Raw genomic sequence first — 18,934 nt, forward strand, 5'->3', positions numbered from 1 at the left:
ATTTTTTTTCTTTGTATTTTCTTGGAGAAATACTAGTTTTTTTCTGAGGTAAGATTGGGGACAACCACCTCATAATAACTTCATGAAAAATATGTGACCTTATTTTCCTCAGTGGCTGCTCTTAGCCTCACAGAGTGATTGAACTAGATTTAGGTAGAGGTAGAGGGGGGGGTGTGCGCGAGCGAGAGGGGGAGCGTGCGAGAGCGAGCAGCGAAATAGTCTTAGGGTGCAATCCTAGCAGATCCGCCCTGGGTACTAATAAGCCTCCGAACTTGGAGGCGTCCTAGTATCCACTGCAGAACTGGAGGCACATCATGCCTCCCACTCTGCATTTAAGCTAGCTGGGCGTTTTTGCCTGTCTAGCGGAGGCTTTGGGGAGTGGGAGGGAAGGAGGCTGGGGCGGTCATAGGATATGTTGTATGGCTGCCACTCTGCCCTCAGGAATGCCCCCCTTTACCCCCGTCTCTGCTGTCTGTTTTCTGAGCACAGAGAGGTAGCTGGAGCGGTTCTCCCCATGCCAGCTGTGAGGGGGTGGGGAGCACGGTTTTCTGCGTCCAAGGTTGGAGTCCTGTTTCCAACCTTAGAGCCAGGAAACCGAAATATCCCATGTACCCCAGATACTATCTGGGGACATAGGATTGCTCCCTCTGTAGCTTTATGCAGGCCAGGCATCTGAAGTGGGGAAGATCTGAATGCCAATAGCAGGTGAGCATTGTACCTCCTACACAACAATATTTATGCCTTTCCTATAGGGTTTTTTTTTTCCAGAAAGTGAACTGATAGGATGGACAGACTGCTTCAATCTTAGCATTGTTGCAGTCTTTATACATATTGCTACTTTTCCTTAGCACTTTTAAAACATTTGTATGCTCAAGCCATTAGCCTTGACACCAGTGTAGTTCTTAGGTTTACAGTATGTTTCTTATAACTTGCATAACCTAAAGTTGTCAAAACTTGCCTTCAGAACCTTGCTGTTTCACTTGTTTTCCGCTCTAGGACGCTCATACTGTGTTCGGACGCAACGAATGTTGAATCAGTGCTTAGAATCATTAGCTCAGAAAGTTCAGAGCGGTGTTGTCATTAATTTTGAGAAATCAGGACCAGACCCACCGCACATTGGGGAAGGTACAGTAGGCTTTTCATACTTATAATCTATTCTGATAACAGATGTGCAAACATGTTGAGACAAAATAAATATAGTATGACCCTGCAAAATCAGTGTGGATACTGTACAAAATTGTATTTTTACTTTGCACCTGATTAATTTTTCCTTGGATTCTGCCTGTTAACTATTTGAAAGATTAAAGTGGTTTATTTATTACTCTGGAAGTTATTCTTCTATAAGCATTTACAAAGTTTTTAAATTTTTCAAAACAACTAAACTATCATTTTCTTGAGGTGTGCTTTTCCCAGACCTCAGCATGTTCCTCACCCCAGTATATTGGTCAGAACATGAGTTTTACAGTTTGCTTGTCTGTGCAGACTGGACAAAACATAGATGATCCACTGTATTATTGAATAAAACTTAAGTAGTGATTGGAAAGGTAACACTGGGGAGCTAATATACCATGTCACTTATTGTTCTGTTCTTCTTTGGATTTTAGATGGACTTGTTGATGCCACAAGGCCCATCAATTCTTTTGGTTCCCAGCCATGGCACAGCTGTCATAAACTTATCTATGTGCGTCCTAACCCTAAAACGGGAGTTCCTGTTGGGCATTGGCCAATTCCAGAATCCTTTTGGCCTGATCAGAATTCACCGACGCTGGTACGTGATAGAGGCTTTAGACTAATACATGCAGACTATTGAGCTGAAGTAGCATAGTGAAGAATGCGCTGGAACTGGAAGCCCCAGATTAAATTTTCAAAGCAACAAAACTATATTTTTCTTGAAGTGTGCTTGTTGCAGCTTGGAGATCACTGAGGGCCCTAGGCACACCCTGGTCTTTCAGCCTCAGGACCCCCCCTCCCCCTCCCATGTGAGCGTGAGCGCACACAGGAAATAATATGGCCCTACCTTCCAGTTGATTAGGATAATGTATGTGAAGCATTTTGAACATTTAAGAAAAGTGCTGGATAGGTATTAAATCACAGCATCATGTTCCTTCTTTGCAACTGCTTGTGGAGGCTTATGAGAGGCTTTGTCTTGAGAATAACACTTGTGACCTGTTGAAATGTCATAAATTAATACTCTTTGATCACAGGTAAATACATTTGGGGTTGATTCCAGGCAAAGTTGTGGCTTGTTTTTCCCTCTCTAAAATGGTTCTGACTTTGGCCTTACTTCTTTTCAAGCCTCCCCGCACAGCACATCCGGTGGTAAGATTCTCCTGTGTGGATTGCGAACCCATGGTGATCGATAAACTTCCATTTGACAAGTATGAGCTTGAGCCATCGCCCTTAACACAGTACATCTTGGAACGAAAGTCACCTCATGCATGCTGGCAGGTATTTGCTAGATACCCATTGCAAGGATCCCAACACAATGCTGAGCAAACTTGCAGGAGAGGACAGTGATGGAGCAGTAGATGGAACAGTGGGCTTGGAGATGGTAGAACCAAGTTAAGTCCCTCACTGTGTAGCCTTGGACAAGTTTATCTCTCCCCTAGCAATGGGGCTATGGCAGAGTAGTAGAGCATGTGGTCTTATTTACAAGGCTATGATAAATATATCATATTTGTACCTGAATCATTTTCACCACTTTTTAAAAGTAGTGATGTTTACTGAGCTCAGATGCGTTTGGGAAAGTGAGCAACCCTCATATAACTTTTTATAGAAATTCCTATAGATTATGTTTATAGATACTCATCTCAAATAGGTCAACATGTTTCATTTTGCTTATTTTAGTGTAGCATCCAGATAGTGTACTTTAAAACAAGAGGCAAAAGATAGAGAGCTGCGCAATTTGGGGCAAAATGCTTTGCCACTGAATTGAGTGGAAAGTAGATTGGATGCAGAGTGTTTTCCTAATCCCTTAAAAGGCAATTAAGCAAGTGAGCACCAATGTCTCTACATCCTGGGATGGTTTTGTGGCATACTTTGCCTTATAAGCCTATTGGGTGGTTCATTTAGCTCCTGAGTAGGCCAAAATTCTCCAGATGAACCATGAAAGAGTTGACTTTTTATTTTGAAAGTCAAATCTGCTGGCTGTTAAAGTTTGTACGTATTAACCATGTGAGACCCCCTTTTGAGCAAGGGGTGAAGATGGCTTTGTTTGCTGACATGTGGGAGACCCCCCTGATGGCCTTTACATAAGCGTGGCTCTGCAGAGTTGGGTTTTGGTGATGAACTGTTGCTCCTGGGGTTCTAATCTTATGTGCTTCTCAGATCTTGCTCAGTCAATGAAGTGGTAATGCAGGTTCTTCCCTCTTGAGTTTTATTTGAGTTTTATCCTACCTTTTGATCCACTTACACTTAAAAGAAATCAAATACAATTACGTGGAGGCTGCATTGCTCTGGGGTAGTGTATCCTTTCCCCTCCCTCCCGCTCTAAATGTGGCTGACTCCACTGAGGCAAAAGAGAGAGAGCCCCCCCTCCCCCCCAATCGCCACCCTCTGAGTGCTGGCAGTTGGATGGTCCCATTGCCTTCCTCCTAAGGGACTGCAGGTCTTTCCACTGTCTGAGGGCAGAGAGGGAGGAGCTAGGTAGGGCAGCAGCAGTACTTCAGGTGTGCTGCTGAGTGATGGCAGTTCAGATGTTTCAGTTTTAACACTTTATATCCCACTTCAAGACAAGAAATGTGGCCTCAGAGTAACTTAGAAAAAAGTTAAGGTGTGCTGTATGGAAGGGAACTTAAGCTGCACAAGACGACAACTGTTACAGTGTTGGTGAAGGCTACAAACGCCTGCATAAGCATTTGAATTTCATAGATTGGAATAATAAATATACGATGAGAACAGAAGAAGCCCTGCTGTAAGGTTTAGTGTTCTGTTGACTGGTACTGGATTATATTGCGACTTGCTCAATCTCACTTGATTCAGAGCCATCATATGCTTAATCAGAAGCATAGAAGACTGGTCCATAATATGTTTATAAAACATAAGGGCGCAGTCCTATGGGTTGTGCCCTTGATGCTCGTAAGCCCCCAAACTCGGAGGCTTAGGAGCATCCTGTGCTGGGCAGGAGGAGTGGCGGAGGCAGTCTTTGCCTCCATGTCATCCAGCCCTGTTTTTTTGCCCGTCTACTGAAAGCATTTCAGAGGGGGAGGGAAGGAAGCTGGAGAGGCCTCAGGACAGCTCATATCCTGTCCTCTCCGGTCTCCCCTCCCACTGAAACACCCCCCTTTCCCCCCTCTCTGAGGTTGTGTTCCAGCCACAAAGAGGGAGCTGGCACAGTTCTTTCCATGCCAGCTGTGAGGGGTGGGGAAGGGGGGTTGGAGCTCCGATTCCCAGCTCTGGGGTCAGAGTGCTATCTGCAACCTCAGAGCTGGGAATCCGAAACATCATATGGCTCCTTAGACCTTAGAGGCCATAGGATTGCTTCCTCCCCGATTTAAGGGATCATATGCATAGTTGCTTGGGAACATCCAGCAGTGTGAGCTCTCTTTTTGTAAAGTCAATCTGAGTCATGGAAACCAGCTTTGCCATTCTTCTTAATGAGAATATTGACCAAGTGGTAATAGTGCAAGATAATTCTTTGGCAGGAGGATATCAAACTATAAGGATAATTATATTACCAATAATTTCAGCTATAAATATGTAGTACCAATATTTTGAAGTTTCAGTCTTACTGAGATGAGAAAGCTCCATGAGCTGGCCAGCCTTGTTCAGCAATGAAGCTGATGTTTCGGTATATAGTGTGATGGTATTATGTATTTACTTAAAATATTTACAGCCTACCTTTAGGTCAAACCCTCCCAAGGTGACTTCTGACATATACATTCACAGTTTAAAAATGATAAAAGTGTAAGACCATAGTAGAACATTAAAACACAATTGATTAAAAAAATAAATGTCATTCATCCCAGAAAGAACAGTAAAATCAGATAAAAACAAACTACAGTAGCATTGTACTTACAGCATTCCTAGAAGGCAAGACACTAGTAAATTGCATGGGACGTACCCCTGTGTTTGCAAGTCAAGGAGCAAATTGATCATTGTGCAGCTTTTGTCTTGCAAAAACATACAATATGCGCCACTTTTTAAAAAAAGTTACTACTGGATTTTAAGAACTCTTGGTTTTCCTTTTTAAAAGTGGTTTGGAAGTCTTGGTAGCTTTTGGTATGTAAACCTTGTCTCTTCCCTTGTGGTCTCTAGGTATTTGTGAGCAGCAGTGGAAAATACAGTGAGCTTGGCCATCCGTTTGGGTACTTAAAGGCCAGCACCACTCTAACGTGCGTCAACCTCTTTGTGATGCCTTACAACTATCCTGTTCTGCTTCCTCTGCTAGGTGAGTAATGCGCAGCCTCGCCGCACAACTGAGTAGGAGGCTAGTCTGTCTGTCTGTCTTGTCCGTGATGTTTGTTTGCCAGCCGTTTTCTTAAACGGGATGGGAGACCAGAGAGTCTAAGAGTGTTGCAAACTGCTACGTTGGGGGAAGAGGATTTTTACACCCCCTCTCCCTTTTTTTCTCTGCAGCAGAGGAGGAGAGCCACCTGCTGCCAGTGCATGTTTGATGCTGCTCACCTCCTAGACTCGTAGCTTCTTCCTTAATTGGAGTAAGGTTCAACCTCCATTCTTTTCCCTCTTTCAGGATGTGGTGTCTGCATATTCTTGCAGCAGCTTGTGTGGCCCCTGTCTTTTTTTTTTTTGCTTTGAGAACTTGGGCTCAGAATTCCAAGGGGTGTTGGGGGAGAAGGAAGCCCACAGAGGACTATCTTGATACCATTTGGGGGGCTTCCTCCTGCTCTCCCTTTCTTTTGCAGGACAGAAGCACATCTGTGGTGGATTTGTTTCCCAAACAGATTTACATTACTTAACCTGTGCTCTGCCTTTCAATCCAGAAGGAACCCCAAGTTGACTTAGCAGGCTACATTAGAGATTTTGGTTCCCAAAGCAGAGTAGCTGATATATAATAACTAAAGAACCAGTGTTTTCAAAGGCCTTAGCAGTTGGACTTAAACTTGGGTTCAGATTCCTGCTTAACTCTAGTATCACTGTATGGCCTTGGGCAAGCCATACACTTGTCATCCTCTCCCAATATACAGTATAAATTGCCTGCTTCCAGAGGTTGTTGTGATGTCTCAGGAAGGATTGTAAGGCACTTCGCATACTGAAATAGTGTAGAAATAATTTTACCATGCATAGTTTCTTGGATGTTAGCTGATTTGGTTGTAGATTCTGCTTGTTAAGCATTGTGTAGAAGGCTGAAGGTGGGTTCTGTCTTACAAGTTTCATGGAAAGAAACACATCAGCTTTGTGTGGATTTGTCTGCATCTGTTCTGTAGCATATTCCTGATCCTCTTCCTCCTCCACTTAAAACTTACCAATACAGGCTTGGCCATCAACTCTAGCCCATAGCTGGTCATGTATGCCATTTGAGTATCTTGTCTCCCTCTTCTCCGCCTCCCCCCTTTTTAAATGCCCAGAGCTTGTAGTTCAGAAGTGCATGTGTTTTCCTGCCTTGTAGGTGAACTTCAAAGTCATAGTTAGGACCTGGTGATGGTGTCGTATGCATTTTACAGCTCTGTCTTTTCCTCCTTCCCTGCCACCTCTTTCTTTCATGATAGAAAACAAATGTGAGGCGGAGTCCTTTTTCCAGCATCTGTACCTCTCACTCACGTGTTCTTTGCAGGCCTTAAGTTTTCAGTCCAGCTGACTAAAATGCTAAAGCAGCAGGGTGGAGATTCCAGACTGCATGAGTCACAGACAAGATGTTTGCTGTGTAGTTACGTTGCTTTGTGAACACGGGGTGACAAATGGCAGCGTCCCACATGTCTTGAGCTGTTCCTTGCTTCTGTGGCGGAAGTGCATCCAGCTCTACACTGGGTTATTACGCTCGCCCTCCTGGGTGCCATCCTGAAGTGTTTGCTTCCTTGAGGCAAAATGGTTAAGGGTTTGCAAAAATACAGTTTGAGCATTTATTAAGAGACCTATGGTATTTGCATTTTAAAAACAGAAGCCCTGCTCAGCTCCCCCCATCTCAAATTGTGTAGTGGGATGCCTCTTTAATAGGAGTTTTTGGAGAACTGCTGAGGACTCCGCCCCACCCCAATTTTTTTGCATGGTATTAGTTCAAACATTCTGCTGCTTCAGTGTGGTTGCTGGTGTATTGAATCAATCTCTCCTTTCTCTGGGCCAAAGAGAACAGGGGACTCCTCCTTGCTACAATCCATTTTAAATTTCTTTCCTGATGTAGCTTTTTCTTTCTCTACATGCACATTTAGAGAAGGTTCACCAGCATCCTTGATTACTAGACTGTTTTGTCAGATGTGTAGCAACTCCTCTGATTCTTCTTCTTGTTTTCTGATGCCTACAGTATATTTTTATTGGCCAACTTTTCCATAAGGATTACTATGTTATTAAAAAGTAAGCATGGTTTGCTGCCCCAAATTGGCAGAGCTCATGAACTGGAGATAGCAGTGAAATCCATGGTAAAACCTCTGGGTTGCCATTCCTGTTCTGAATGGAAGGCCACAGGTACCTCATGGCCAAGCTACACCCCAGAATACACGAGGGGTACAGCTTTACTATGGGGTTACCTGGTGAGCACAGATGATGGCTTTGGGTAGTAAAGTAGCCATTGGATTCTTCTAGGAATAAGCTATACACAGTTTTGTCTACCTAAAAGAAGTCAGTGTCGGGATACTGTTTTGAAAGGTCCAGTTTCTGTTGGGAATAGTTTGGTGACTTTTATGTTAAAAGGAGCTGCTTGGGCACTCCGTATATAACTTAAATACCCACTTTAAAACGTTTCATTCACTTTGAACAGTCTCACAGATAATAATTTCATGGTGTGGTCCCCTTCCCTGTGTTCCCCCCACCTGAATGTTTTGGAATCATGAAGGGATATAAGGAATGAGCTGGTCTCTTAAACTGAGGGGAATCCAAGCTTCAGAATTCTCAAACTAAGAAATGCCTTTTCCCTTCATTAAAATTTGTGATTGTTGCTGTGGTAAAATCCTGCTCCAGACTGAGTTGTGGCCTGTCTTTGTAAATTGGATATATAAGAGAGTCAGAAGGAGGATTTGCCATTTGAAAATGCAAATGGACCTCAGTTTTTAAGGGGTAATTCTGTGGGGGAAGATGTAGGTGATATACTTTGACTGCAACTGTGTGTGTGTGTATGTGTGTAACTTGAATTGTTTCTCCTCTTTGCAGATGACTTTTTTAAGGTTCACAAGCTTAAGCCAAATCTGAAGTGGCGGCAAGCTTTGGACAACTACTTAAAAACCATGCCTCCCTACTACTTACTGGTATGTACCTCTGTCCATTTGATGGGTCTAAACAGATTGGTGGCTTAGAACAATTCTTGCGTGTGTGCTCTTCCAAGCAAAACCGTTCACATGCCAGGATTCAGAAGTCTTTAATGCTTGCAACTTGGAATGACTTACAGTCTCTCCTCAAATATTATTTTGGAGTTGCTGTCTAGCCCAAGTCCAATGCTTATTTTTATTTTATTTCCTCCACCACCCCCTCATTGTTGGGCCAAGTAACTGCAGATTCCTGTGCTACAGCTAGTAATGTGGGCAAGCTCCTAGCACCCCCAGATGACTGCGTTTAACGACAGAGCTGGCAGGGATGGGGGGTGGGGGGAATTGGGTGGGTGAGGACGGCATAAATGACCTTGCATAGCTTGGGCAAGATGCCGCAGTATGGACTTGCATCATCCCGGCAATCAGTGTCTCTAGCCTTTTGTGCGGAAACAGCTGGTGGTGCCATGTTGCACGGTGCCACGCTGATTATGTGGTCTGATGCCTATTGTGAGTTGGCTAAACCACCGGATGTACTACTTGAATCATTGCTTCCAAAAGTGGCATGCTGGAGCATCAACTCGGCTGTGCCCTAGCTTCATGTACACTGATCTGTGAGACCTTTTTTTAAAAAAACAAACAAACACTTCTTTAAAAAAAGAAAGATTTGATACGCTTCTTACTCTTGTGTATTTTGTTTTCCTTATAGCCATTAAAGAAAGCCCTAAGGATGATGGGAGCTCCAAATCTGATATCAGATAATTTAGATTGTGGACTTAGTTACAGTGTTATCTCTTACCTTAAAAAACTCAGCCAACAGGTAGTATCGACAAAACCTTTGCAATTAGAAGTACATTGATTATTATTTTTTTTTAGTGTGTGTTGCTCTGGTTATATAAATAAATCACCTAAGGAATGTCCTTTTTTCCTATTTTTGAGATAGGTGAAGACCTGACTGTGTTTCTGTTTCAAATAACTTGCGGTGGGGCCCCCTAGTGCAAGTTATAGAGGAGGGCAACAATTCAGCTACCTGTTCAGTGCTTGCTGGGTTTTAGCTGTGTGACTCTGCTGCCAGTGAGCACCTCGATCAGTTTTGCCAATGGTTGAAACAGTGGCAACTGCTCATCTGTGGCTGGAGGCCATACGTCTGTCTTGAAACAGCTTTTATAAAGAACTATAAATTGTAACTCTAAGGAAAGACCATTTGTTTGCTTAGTCAAGTTATCCCCTCCCCTTGGTATGTAAGAAATGCTACAAATGCTTCTCTTCTGGCTTTGCTGGGCTTTAGATGAAAGTTGTATGGAATAGGGAAAAGTTTAGATGGTGGCTAACGCTTTAAAGAATGCTATGGAGTTATCCTTGCTTAGTGTGGCCTAAACTGTCTTGCAGATGAGAATTGAAGAGTTAAATTGGGCACTGTTCGTACACAATTTTCTGCATTTGGTCCCCTCTATGCGCAGCGCCATTTCCACTGCTTTTGATAGAAGGTTGAAACAGGGACTACAAAAGCAGTGGACTTTTTATGTCTGTTTGCAGTAACAAGGGCAACCCACACCCCACCCTTTGCTGTTTTGGATAACCACTTGCGCATCTTGCTACCTCTAGATACGATACATGAGCTTTAGAAAAACGAAGTGTTCCCCCCCAGGTAAAAGATCTTGGAATACTCAAGCGAGAGTCTAATGTCTAAAGAAGATCTTGTAGAGCGGTGGAGGGGTTAAAAGATGCAAATGGAAAATTAACTTATGCGAGTCCAGTTGGAATAGCTGAGACTTAAAGCACTCTCAAGTCTCTTTGATTTTCAGTGGGACCCTGCACATTTTAGGACACTTGGAATAAAACCATCAGAATGCCTTGAGTAGCTACTCTTACGTCTGTCAGGGACAGACTTTAAAAATGTTATTGCTGTTTGTGTTGGGGCAGCTGGTGTCTGTGTCCTTTGTAGAGGTTGTTTGAGATAGCCAGTCAGTGTACATTATGTAAAATACTTGATGTGGGATATGTGCTTATTCTTGGAAAAGCCAAACAGTTAATTCTATAAAGGTTCCAAGTGGGATAATGCATTATTGCTATGCGGTAGTCAAGAACTTTAAATTGCACAAATTAACTTGTTAGTAACTTCTAGTAAAGGAAACAAACCATGTGGCATTTATTTTAGCAAGTGTGCTTAAAACAGAGTTTCTAAATGCTAGGGGCAGAAACCAAGGAGTTATTTTAGGTGAACCCAATGGAATTGTTGATGTGCTTCTCCGATCAGAAAGCTGCCAAGTCCCAAACTGGTTTTGAAACTCCACTCAGTTTCAAAAGTGTGAGTGCACAGAACTGGGCGTGCTCTCCTTTGAATCCTGGCCCTGCCTGCGCAAATCTTTAATCTCTTTGCACCACAGTAGCCCCTATTGGACTAACTCCGGTTCATATAAATACTGCATATGCAAGCTTTCAAGTTACACAGAATGCTTTGTGGAGCAGCAAGCAAATGTGACTAATCATAGCAGGGCAGGCAGCACTGGGTGCAGGGTGGGGTGGGGAGCTAAAAGATTCCTTTCCTACCGAAGAGTTCTGTGGCCATTGTTTTTCCCATGAAAAAGCTGCATTGATTTTGTGACTCATTTTGGACTAAAAGGCTTCTTCAAGATCACTTACGAAAATGCCCCATGTAACTTGAAAGTTTGCACAATCTTTAGAGATGATCGTGATAGTGCTTTAGCTGTATGCCTTGAATCTTTGAGGAGACCTGTTACAAGCAACCCTTAATCTCTCTCAACATGTAGAGGGCATGCTTTGGCTGCCTTTTTGATGTAGTAGGAATTTATTTTATACTAGAAGTGTCTGCAGTGCTGTTCACATCCCTTAATGAGCTGTATGATTTTGTTGTAGACAAAAATAGAGTCGGAGCGGATAATAGGGTCAGTGGGTAAGAAAGCGCCACAAGAGACGGGCATTAAAGTGAAAAATAATTCCAGTGGCCTCTCCCTGATCCAGAGCAGAGATTTCAAACAGCTACTTCAAGGGATCTCGGGCGAATCTCCACTGAGGCTGCCTGAAATGAACCTGAAGGAATTTGCTGGCTTCCACATAGGACTCTTGAACAAGGTGAGTTTGTGGTGCCACGGTGAAGGAAATTGCTTGCTTTGCATCTTCTGCTTGTGTGGCAAGAAGGGGACAAGTTAACCAAGATTCTGTTCTTTTCCAAAAATCAGGATCTGAAGCCACAGGCATACCGGAATGCTTACGATATTCCTCGCCGCAGTCTTTTAGACCAGCTAACCCGAATGAGGACTAACTTACTGAAAACTCACAAACTTATTCTAGGCCAGGATGAAGGTAAGTGCTACCCCACCTGGTTGGCATTAAAGTGACTGAAGTGAGGTTCTGGTTTGGTTCCCTTTGGGTGGAGCAGAGGAACACAGGAAGCTGCCTTGTATGGAGTCAGACCCTTGGTCCATCTAGCCCAGTATTGTCAACACTGACTTCCAGCAATGGCTTGCCAGGGTTTCAGGCAGGGGCCTTTCCCAGCCCAACTTGGAGATGTCAAGAATTGATCCCAGGACCTTTTGCTTGCAAAGCAGGGCTCTGCTAGAGCTATGGCCTGCATCCCAGCTGCCGCCAGCTGCCTGTCCACCCCTTCCTTGAGTTCTCCAGGGAGGAAATCCAATAGTCTTAGATACCATACATCACCTTCCTGCATTTTAAAGCGTATGGGGACTGATGCTTTATAACAGTGGCACAAGAAAGGGCACAGCTGGAAAACACTATCGCAAGTAAAAAGCAAGAACAACAAATATGCCAGCCTGTAGGTTTATGTGTTAACTTACTTAGCAGTTGTTTGGCATGAGATTGTTTGATACTAGAGGTTTAGCTTTTGGTATGCTGTGATGGGCAGTTATACAGTGGGTCATGATGTCAAAGGAGAACCTGGCCTGATGGGGCTGGTCATGGGCTTTGGAGGGCTTAAGGGAGGGTTGTTGAAACGTCTGACAGTGGAGTGTATTGACTTTCCCATCTTGGTTGCAGATTGCCTTCACAGTGTGCCTGTGGCTCAGATGGGGAACTACCAGGAATACCTAAAGATGATGCCTTCTCCGCTTCGGGAAATTGACCCAGATCAACCCAAGAGGCTTCATACTTTTGGTAACCCTTTCAAGCAGGATAAGAAGGTAGGCAGAGCCTCTTGTGACTGGTCAAAACATTTCATTGGCTCCCCCCACCCCCCAGTAGTTGGTCTCAATTCCTGAATGACTGGGGTTGCTCCTACTTGCGCACTTATTCTAAATGGGTGATGTTGATGTTTTCTTTCCCCCTAGGGAATGATGATTGATGAAGCAGACGAATTTGTCGCCGGTCCGCAGAACAAAATCAAACGCCCAGGAGAGCCCAACACCCCTGCCTCCCTGAAAAGAAGGCGTAGCATGTCCCCACTGTTGAGACGGCCCCAGTCACCACCAGTAATAGCCAATCATGTTGGTGGGAAGGGACCCCCCTTAGCTGCAGGGTCTCCGTCCAACCCCAACCTCAAAGCTATGCCAGCTTACAAAGGTATTTAGAATTATGGCTAGTTGCAATTTCTCTGGTCTCTGTTCTATTTCATTTATTCGTCCTTTGTGCTTTCTTCTAAAAATCTGCCCTGAATGATTGCCAGTGCCTCTTAGGGTCCTTTTCATTCATACATAACAGGACAGAAAACCCATGGTTGACCTTGCCTGTTCATGAAGCAGGAAGGTGCAGCCAGTTGTATGCAGATGCTTGTATGAGGCAAGCCTTTTTGTCATGTGTGCACGCACTAAATTTTCAGGTGTGCCCATAAATGTTTTAAGTCTTAAAGTGTGAAGCGGCGCTTGAGTGCCATATGAGAACCGGGGGTTGTCTTTCAAGGAAAACAAAGGGAAATAAATGGTATACGAGAGCTCCAGGATTTTCCTGTTCTCACCAGCAGGTGCCTCCCCTAATCTTACGCCCTGCATGTTTTCCTGGGTGAAACAGTAAAGTGGAAGGATGGGGAAGACACTTGCAGCGACATCCCAAGGATGTGTTCAAAACAGCATTACTTTCTCAGAGCTGAACTCAAAGTTCTTCATAAGGCAGAGAGAAGAGGCTGAATGTTCAATGATGCTTATCATATCGCCAGGAAGACCCTCTGTCATATAATCTGACAGCTTACATTGTCCTCTTTCCCCAGACCATAGAACAGCCTTCCCAATCTGGTGACCCTCCAGATGTTTTGGAATACAACTCCCAGCATTGGCCATGCTGGCTCGGGATGATGGCAGTAGAAGTCCAAAATATCTGGAGGGTCACCAGGTTGGGGAAATCTGCCGTAGAAGATCCTAGACAAATGCTGCTTCTAAATCACTAGAAATTCTGTAGCTTGCTTCCTTCAACTTTTTCTCATGTCAAGCATTCTGAAACAATCCCCCCTGCTTTCCTGAATGATCAAAAAATATACTGAGGAAAATGCAGCATGCTTTTTAGCTGTGTGGCTGCCAGGCAATCCTGCTGCTTCCTGTATCTGCATAGAATGTGTCTGCAAATGCCAAGCCAAGCTGATGGTGGCTTTTCTGGAATCTTTTGTTTGTGATTTCTTTAACACAGAGAGCCACCTTTAACAATACACTGTCAGTCTGGTTCAGTGTAATACTGTTAGACTTCAACCTGGGAGGTTTTAATCTTGGCTCCAATATGAACCTTTCAGAAGATGTTAGTCACTAGCTGTGTTTCAGCCTTCATTCCTCATATTTTTAAAGAACGAAATGTTCCCTTCCTTTTAATATAAAATTCAAGGTGACTTTCAGTATCACTTAGAACAAATAAAATGGAATGCAGTGAAAACAGCAGCACAACAGTATAAACACTGAAGGCCATTAAAAAGCTGGGACAAAAATCTTCACGTGGTACCTAAAAATCATCAAATTTATCAAGGGATGAATGGAAGAATCACTGCTACCAGAAAGGTCCTATCCTTGTTAACCATCCAACCCAATGTGGGCTCCCAGAGGCTGGGTCTCCAATGACAGCTAGGCAAGTTTGTATGGGAGCAGGGGGTCCTTCAGAGACTTCAGTCCTAGGCCATTTAGGGATTTAAGCAGAGGTACTATCCAACATCAGAGTTGCTGTGAAGTTGAATTCAAGGCATTCTATACAGTGGGTGGGCAACACATAGCGTACGGGTTGCATATGGTCCCTGCTGCCCCCCAAAATTAAAAAAAAAAAAATTGTGGGTGGGGGAATGGCATCCGGAGCAGCCATTTTGGCCTTTTTATCACTCTGTATCTACTATGAAGCACCAAAGGGGTTTAAATTAGCTTACAAACAAACAAATAATTTTTGACCCTTTTTAGTGCTCCAGATGCCACTGTTTGTTTGTTTATTTAGATTTTTCGGTACCATTGAGGTTCGTGGGAGCAAAGATGGCTCCTGGACTTTCTGAAGTTGCCCACCCCTGCTATACATTGAAAGGGCTATTTAAATACAACCTTGCCTGTTTTGTTCATAGACACTGAAGTCAAATGTATTCCATTTTTCGTTTGAGGTCTTTCTCTCCCCCCCCCCCCCCCCGGTAAAGTACTCTCAGTTTCTAGATGCTGGTCTTGAACCTTTTGACCTCTACAGAGCTTTCTGCTTTTGGGGGAGCTAAGTGCAAAGCCTTGTTTCTTGCAGATGCAAATAGTAACACGGTCCAAGATGGCAACGGTGAGAAGAAAGTGGAAAACTTCCAGTCACTGGACAAGCAGGGAGATGGGCTGCTGACTGATTTGGTTCCCCCATCTCCTGCTGCTGTGGCGGACGACGACCTGCCAAATGACATGGACTCCAGTGAACTAAATTGTATTGGGGAAGATGGACTGGATCACAGGCCTGTTGTCAACTCTCTTGTTCGGGGACCCATAAACTACAGTATGCCTTTGGAGGACCAAAAACTAACAGCAGAGCCAGTGCCTGGAACTGTGCCAAATTCTGTGAAACTAACACCTAGTATGTTTGAAGGGAACAACGAAGTTATCAAAATCAAAGTTATGAAGGAAGTTCGCAAGCCTGGGAGAAGTAAGTCACCTGTTGGTCCCTCCTTTCCCGAACAGAAAAGCAGTAGAGAAAGAATTTTGACAGGTGCATGATAGGAGGTAATTTGTCTCAATTCTGCCCGAAGCTCTTGGTTTTTCCATTTCTTCCTATCCTAAACATATTTGCTTGGAAGAAAAGTTGAGGTTTATTATGCTGGCAGCCATAACAAGCACCTTTTAAAACGCGATGCCCCTTTTTTGGAATGGGCAGAAATTGATGCCCAAGTTTTGGAGAATAGCTGTAAACGGATACACATCATAATGGAATTCATGTTGGATACCTGTGAGGTGAAACAGTGGGAAAATCATTGTCGCTTCTGTTTGAGTATTAATGTGTTAATTGAGAGGGACAGGAGCAGTATGACCCTGTTAATTCTGCTCAGTCTGTCATTAACTTTTGATACCATTGACCATGCTACCCTCCTGGATCGACTCTGTGGGGTGCTGGAGTCGTTGGAGGCACTGTGTTACAGGGGCTCCAGTCTTACCTGCAAAGTTGCTTTCAGAGAGTTACATCGGGTGACCATTCCTTGGCGCCTTGGCAATTGAGTTATGAGGCTCCACAGAGTGCCATCTTGTCCCCAATGTTGTTCAACATCTATATGAAGCCACTGGGAGTGGTCATTAGGGGATTTGGAGCCAAGCGTCATCAGTGTGCTGGTGACACACAGCTCTGTCTCCCTGTGACATCTGAATCAGGTGAGGCTATGCAAGTCCTGGATCAGTGCCAAGACTCTGTGATGGGCTAGATGAGGGCCAATAAACTGGAGCTGAATCCTGGTGAGACGGAAGCCCTGTGGCTGAGTGGTTCCCGAGTCTGGGAGATAGGCTCATTGCCTGTTCTGGATGGGGTTGCACTCCCTCTGAAAGATCAGGTTTGTAGTCTCTGGGTGCCCTTAGATCCATCACTGTCACTGGAGGCCCAGGTGGACATGGCATCTCAGAGTGCTTTTTCCCAGCTTCACCTGGTTTGCCAGCTATGGCCTCTCCTGGACAGGGATAGCTTGGCCACAGTTAGTACAGGCACTAGTAACCTCAAGACTGGATCACTGCAATGTGCTCTACGTGGGGCTAACCTTAAGCTGGTCTGAAATCTTGAGCTAGTGCAGAATGCAGCAGATCGGCTGTTGTCAGGAGCTTCCCCTTTTCAGCATGCAACTCCTTTGCTGAGGGAACTGCACTGGCTGCCTATTGGGTATCAGGCCAGGTTTAAGCTTCGCTACTAGTGTATAAAGCCCTGAACAACTTGGAACCAGGCCACTTGACATAGTGCCGAACTTCTCCCTTATCAACCTGCCTCTTCACTGAGGTCATCAGAGGCTGTGCTCCTGGTGGTTCTGCATGGGCCTGTGGCCCAATTGGAATCTGCCCAGAGTAGAGCCTTCAGGGTGATGGCTCCCCCTCTGTGGAACTCCCTGCCTCTGGAGGTCAGGCACGCACCAACATTATATTGTTTTTGGCAGCTTCTAAAGACATCTTTATTTCAAGAAGCCTTACTTGGTTGACCAAGCCACAATTTTTTATTGGTATTCTGTTTTAAAAACGTTAAAGTTTTATTTATTTTTTAATATTTTAATACGGTGTTTTTATTGTTTTTGTTTCATTGCTTTCCACTCAGGAATCTGTTTAGATGTGGAGCGGTATATAAATGTTGTAAATAAAAAATAAATAAATGTGGGAATGCATTTACAAAGGGGAGGAGAGGAAATGGCACAAATAGGAGAGGTAAAGGCCTTTTCTTCTGTGATAAAGTGAACAGCAGGCTCACTCCTCATCTCCAGGTCCAGTCCCATGAGTTCCTGTGAAGCTGCTAATGTTCAGGAAAGAGGAGGGGCCGGCCCCACCTGCCTGGAGTGGTAGTGGATGTCTGAGAGGGGCAAAGTCTCCTCCATTTCTAGTGTGGCACTGTGTGGTAAAGTTGGAAAAATCAGGCCAGTGCTTAAAGGCAAAGCAAGAGGGGGTGTTTTTCTCCATGTGTGTGTGATCTAACATTTGGTATTTGTTGATTTTATTGTAGATTACGAAAAAATCTTCTCTCTTCTTGAAGAAGTGCAAGGCCCTGTGGAAATTCAAAAATATTTCATTGAATTTGCTATCAAAGAAGCAGCAAGGTTTGTATCAAGATTTGTCACAAGTTCAAACAAATGCATGTGCTTAGGTGGTGGCCTGTGTTTTTTACATATGTTGCTGTTGTTTGAAATTATTCCCTTCAGTAGTCACACAGGGGGCAGACTCTTTATTTGTAGGTTTGTAAGTAGATTTTCCCACAGATGGATTTTAAATATTTTCTGACAGACAAAACGTCTTGGGTAAGACTTCTGCCTAGTTGATTGAAGTCTTTAACAATGTTAACACGCAACAGGTCGGTTCTGGGGAAAACCTAGAGGAGAGTCTGCCAACATCATCCCATTGTATATAGTAATGCAAAGGTCACTGTGTGTTTCAGAGGAAAAGTTGAAGATGAGTGCAAAACCCAAATTAAATGGCTCCCCTCCCCCCTCTCTTTCTTAGGTTTAAAAAACGGGTCTTAATTCAGCACTTAGAGAGAATACTAGAGGAAATAGAGTTCAGCAGCCTTCCCAACAGAGTTAATCATGTCAACAGTAGATAATAGTGTGCCGGCAAGACGAATGTACGGGCCAGGGAGAACGAGTTTGCTGTGTCGCAGAGGAGTGGAAGAGGACGTGGCGGCGGCTGCCCCTGCCATCCTGGTGGCCAGGCGGTTTTTCTGTTGGAGTCTAAGAAGAAGGGTGGAGTTTTTACGTTTGCAAACCTCTTTCGCCAGAAACTGGGCTGTGACCCTGATGGATTTGCTGCAGGTGTGGCTTCCTCCCTTCCCACTCCACTTTGGAGGGCCTGAACCGCTCAATGGGCTGAAGAAAATACCCAATGCTGCCCTCTCCTGCAGGTGATGAGAATTTACTCACTTGAACCTTTGTTCTCAGACACTTTAAAATGCTGCTTTAAGCAGCAGGTCGAATCTTTATCTGCACTTGTGTTGGAGAGATCCTTTGTCCTAAAAGAGGAGAGAGGGAGAAAATTCCCTCCGTGGTGGTAGTGCATGTTGTCGCTCCAGACACGAAGGTGAAGGTTCCCAAGAACTGCTAGCCGACCCAGGCATGAGTTTTCAGGGTAAATCTGAATTTGAGAGTAAAGGAGCTGCTAAACTGGGTTGAGGAAAGCTATCAAGAGCCCTGTGACTACTGTCCCTGGTAGCCACTAAGCAACCTACCTCAGCCTCTCTTCTCTTTTGTCTGCAGACATTATGAAAGCGCGCCCGAGGCTCCCCAGGTCCAGACTTCAGTTCTCTTTCATCTTGTGAGGAGGACGGAGACTCTTCACGTGGACTTGGCTTTGGAAGCGCTTAAAGGAAACTTTGGGATTAAAACAAAACAAAAAAATCCCCTCCCCATCTATCCACATATAAATATATATATATAAATATATATATATATAAATATATATATATATGTATGTGTGTGTGTATTTTACTTTTTAAATGTTCATATGAGAAGAGATTATTTTGGA

At 44.1% G+C, this 18,934-nt stretch overlaps 1 protein-coding gene across 5 annotated transcripts in view; it reads left to right on the plus strand.

Moving 5' to 3' along the window:
• The window catches only part of LOC146338374 (integrator complex subunit 6-like), a 33,324-nt gene extending 14,390 nt beyond the window's left edge, over window positions 1-18,934 (plus strand). The window contains exons 6-19 of one of the 5 annotated variants that reach the window (XM_084813597.1): window positions 997-1,125; window positions 1,605-1,768; window positions 2,296-2,448; window positions 5,257-5,389; window positions 8,260-8,354; window positions 9,061-9,171; window positions 11,229-11,444; window positions 11,552-11,675; window positions 12,366-12,508; window positions 12,656-12,887; window positions 15,006-15,389; window positions 17,424-17,517; window positions 18,192-18,314; window positions 18,667-18,934. In XM_084813597.1, coding sequence (XP_084669723.1) covers window positions 997-1,125; window positions 1,605-1,768; window positions 2,296-2,448; window positions 5,257-5,389; window positions 8,260-8,354; window positions 9,061-9,171; window positions 11,229-11,444; window positions 11,552-11,675; window positions 12,366-12,508; window positions 12,656-12,887; window positions 15,006-15,389; window positions 17,424-17,517; window positions 18,192-18,314; window positions 18,667-18,847 — 2,282 coding nt within the window. In that variant the 3' untranslated portion in view covers window positions 18,848-18,934. Of the gene's footprint in view, window positions 1-996; window positions 1,126-1,604; window positions 1,769-2,295; window positions 2,449-5,256; window positions 5,390-8,259; window positions 8,355-9,060; window positions 9,172-11,228; window positions 11,445-11,551; window positions 11,676-12,365; window positions 12,509-12,655; window positions 12,888-15,005; window positions 15,467-17,423; window positions 17,522-17,917; window positions 18,315-18,666 lie in introns of those variants that run through there. The other 4 variants (XM_084813594.1, XM_084813592.1, XM_084813595.1 and 1 more) reach the window with 4 other exon arrangements.

The sequence above is a fragment of the Heloderma suspectum genome, chromosome 9, assembly GCF_057233095.1.
Source record: "Heloderma suspectum isolate Gila_16-S chromosome 9, 16-S_ref, whole genome shotgun sequence".
Classification (NCBI taxonomy): Eukaryota; Metazoa; Chordata; class Lepidosauria; order Squamata; family Helodermatidae; genus Heloderma; species Heloderma suspectum.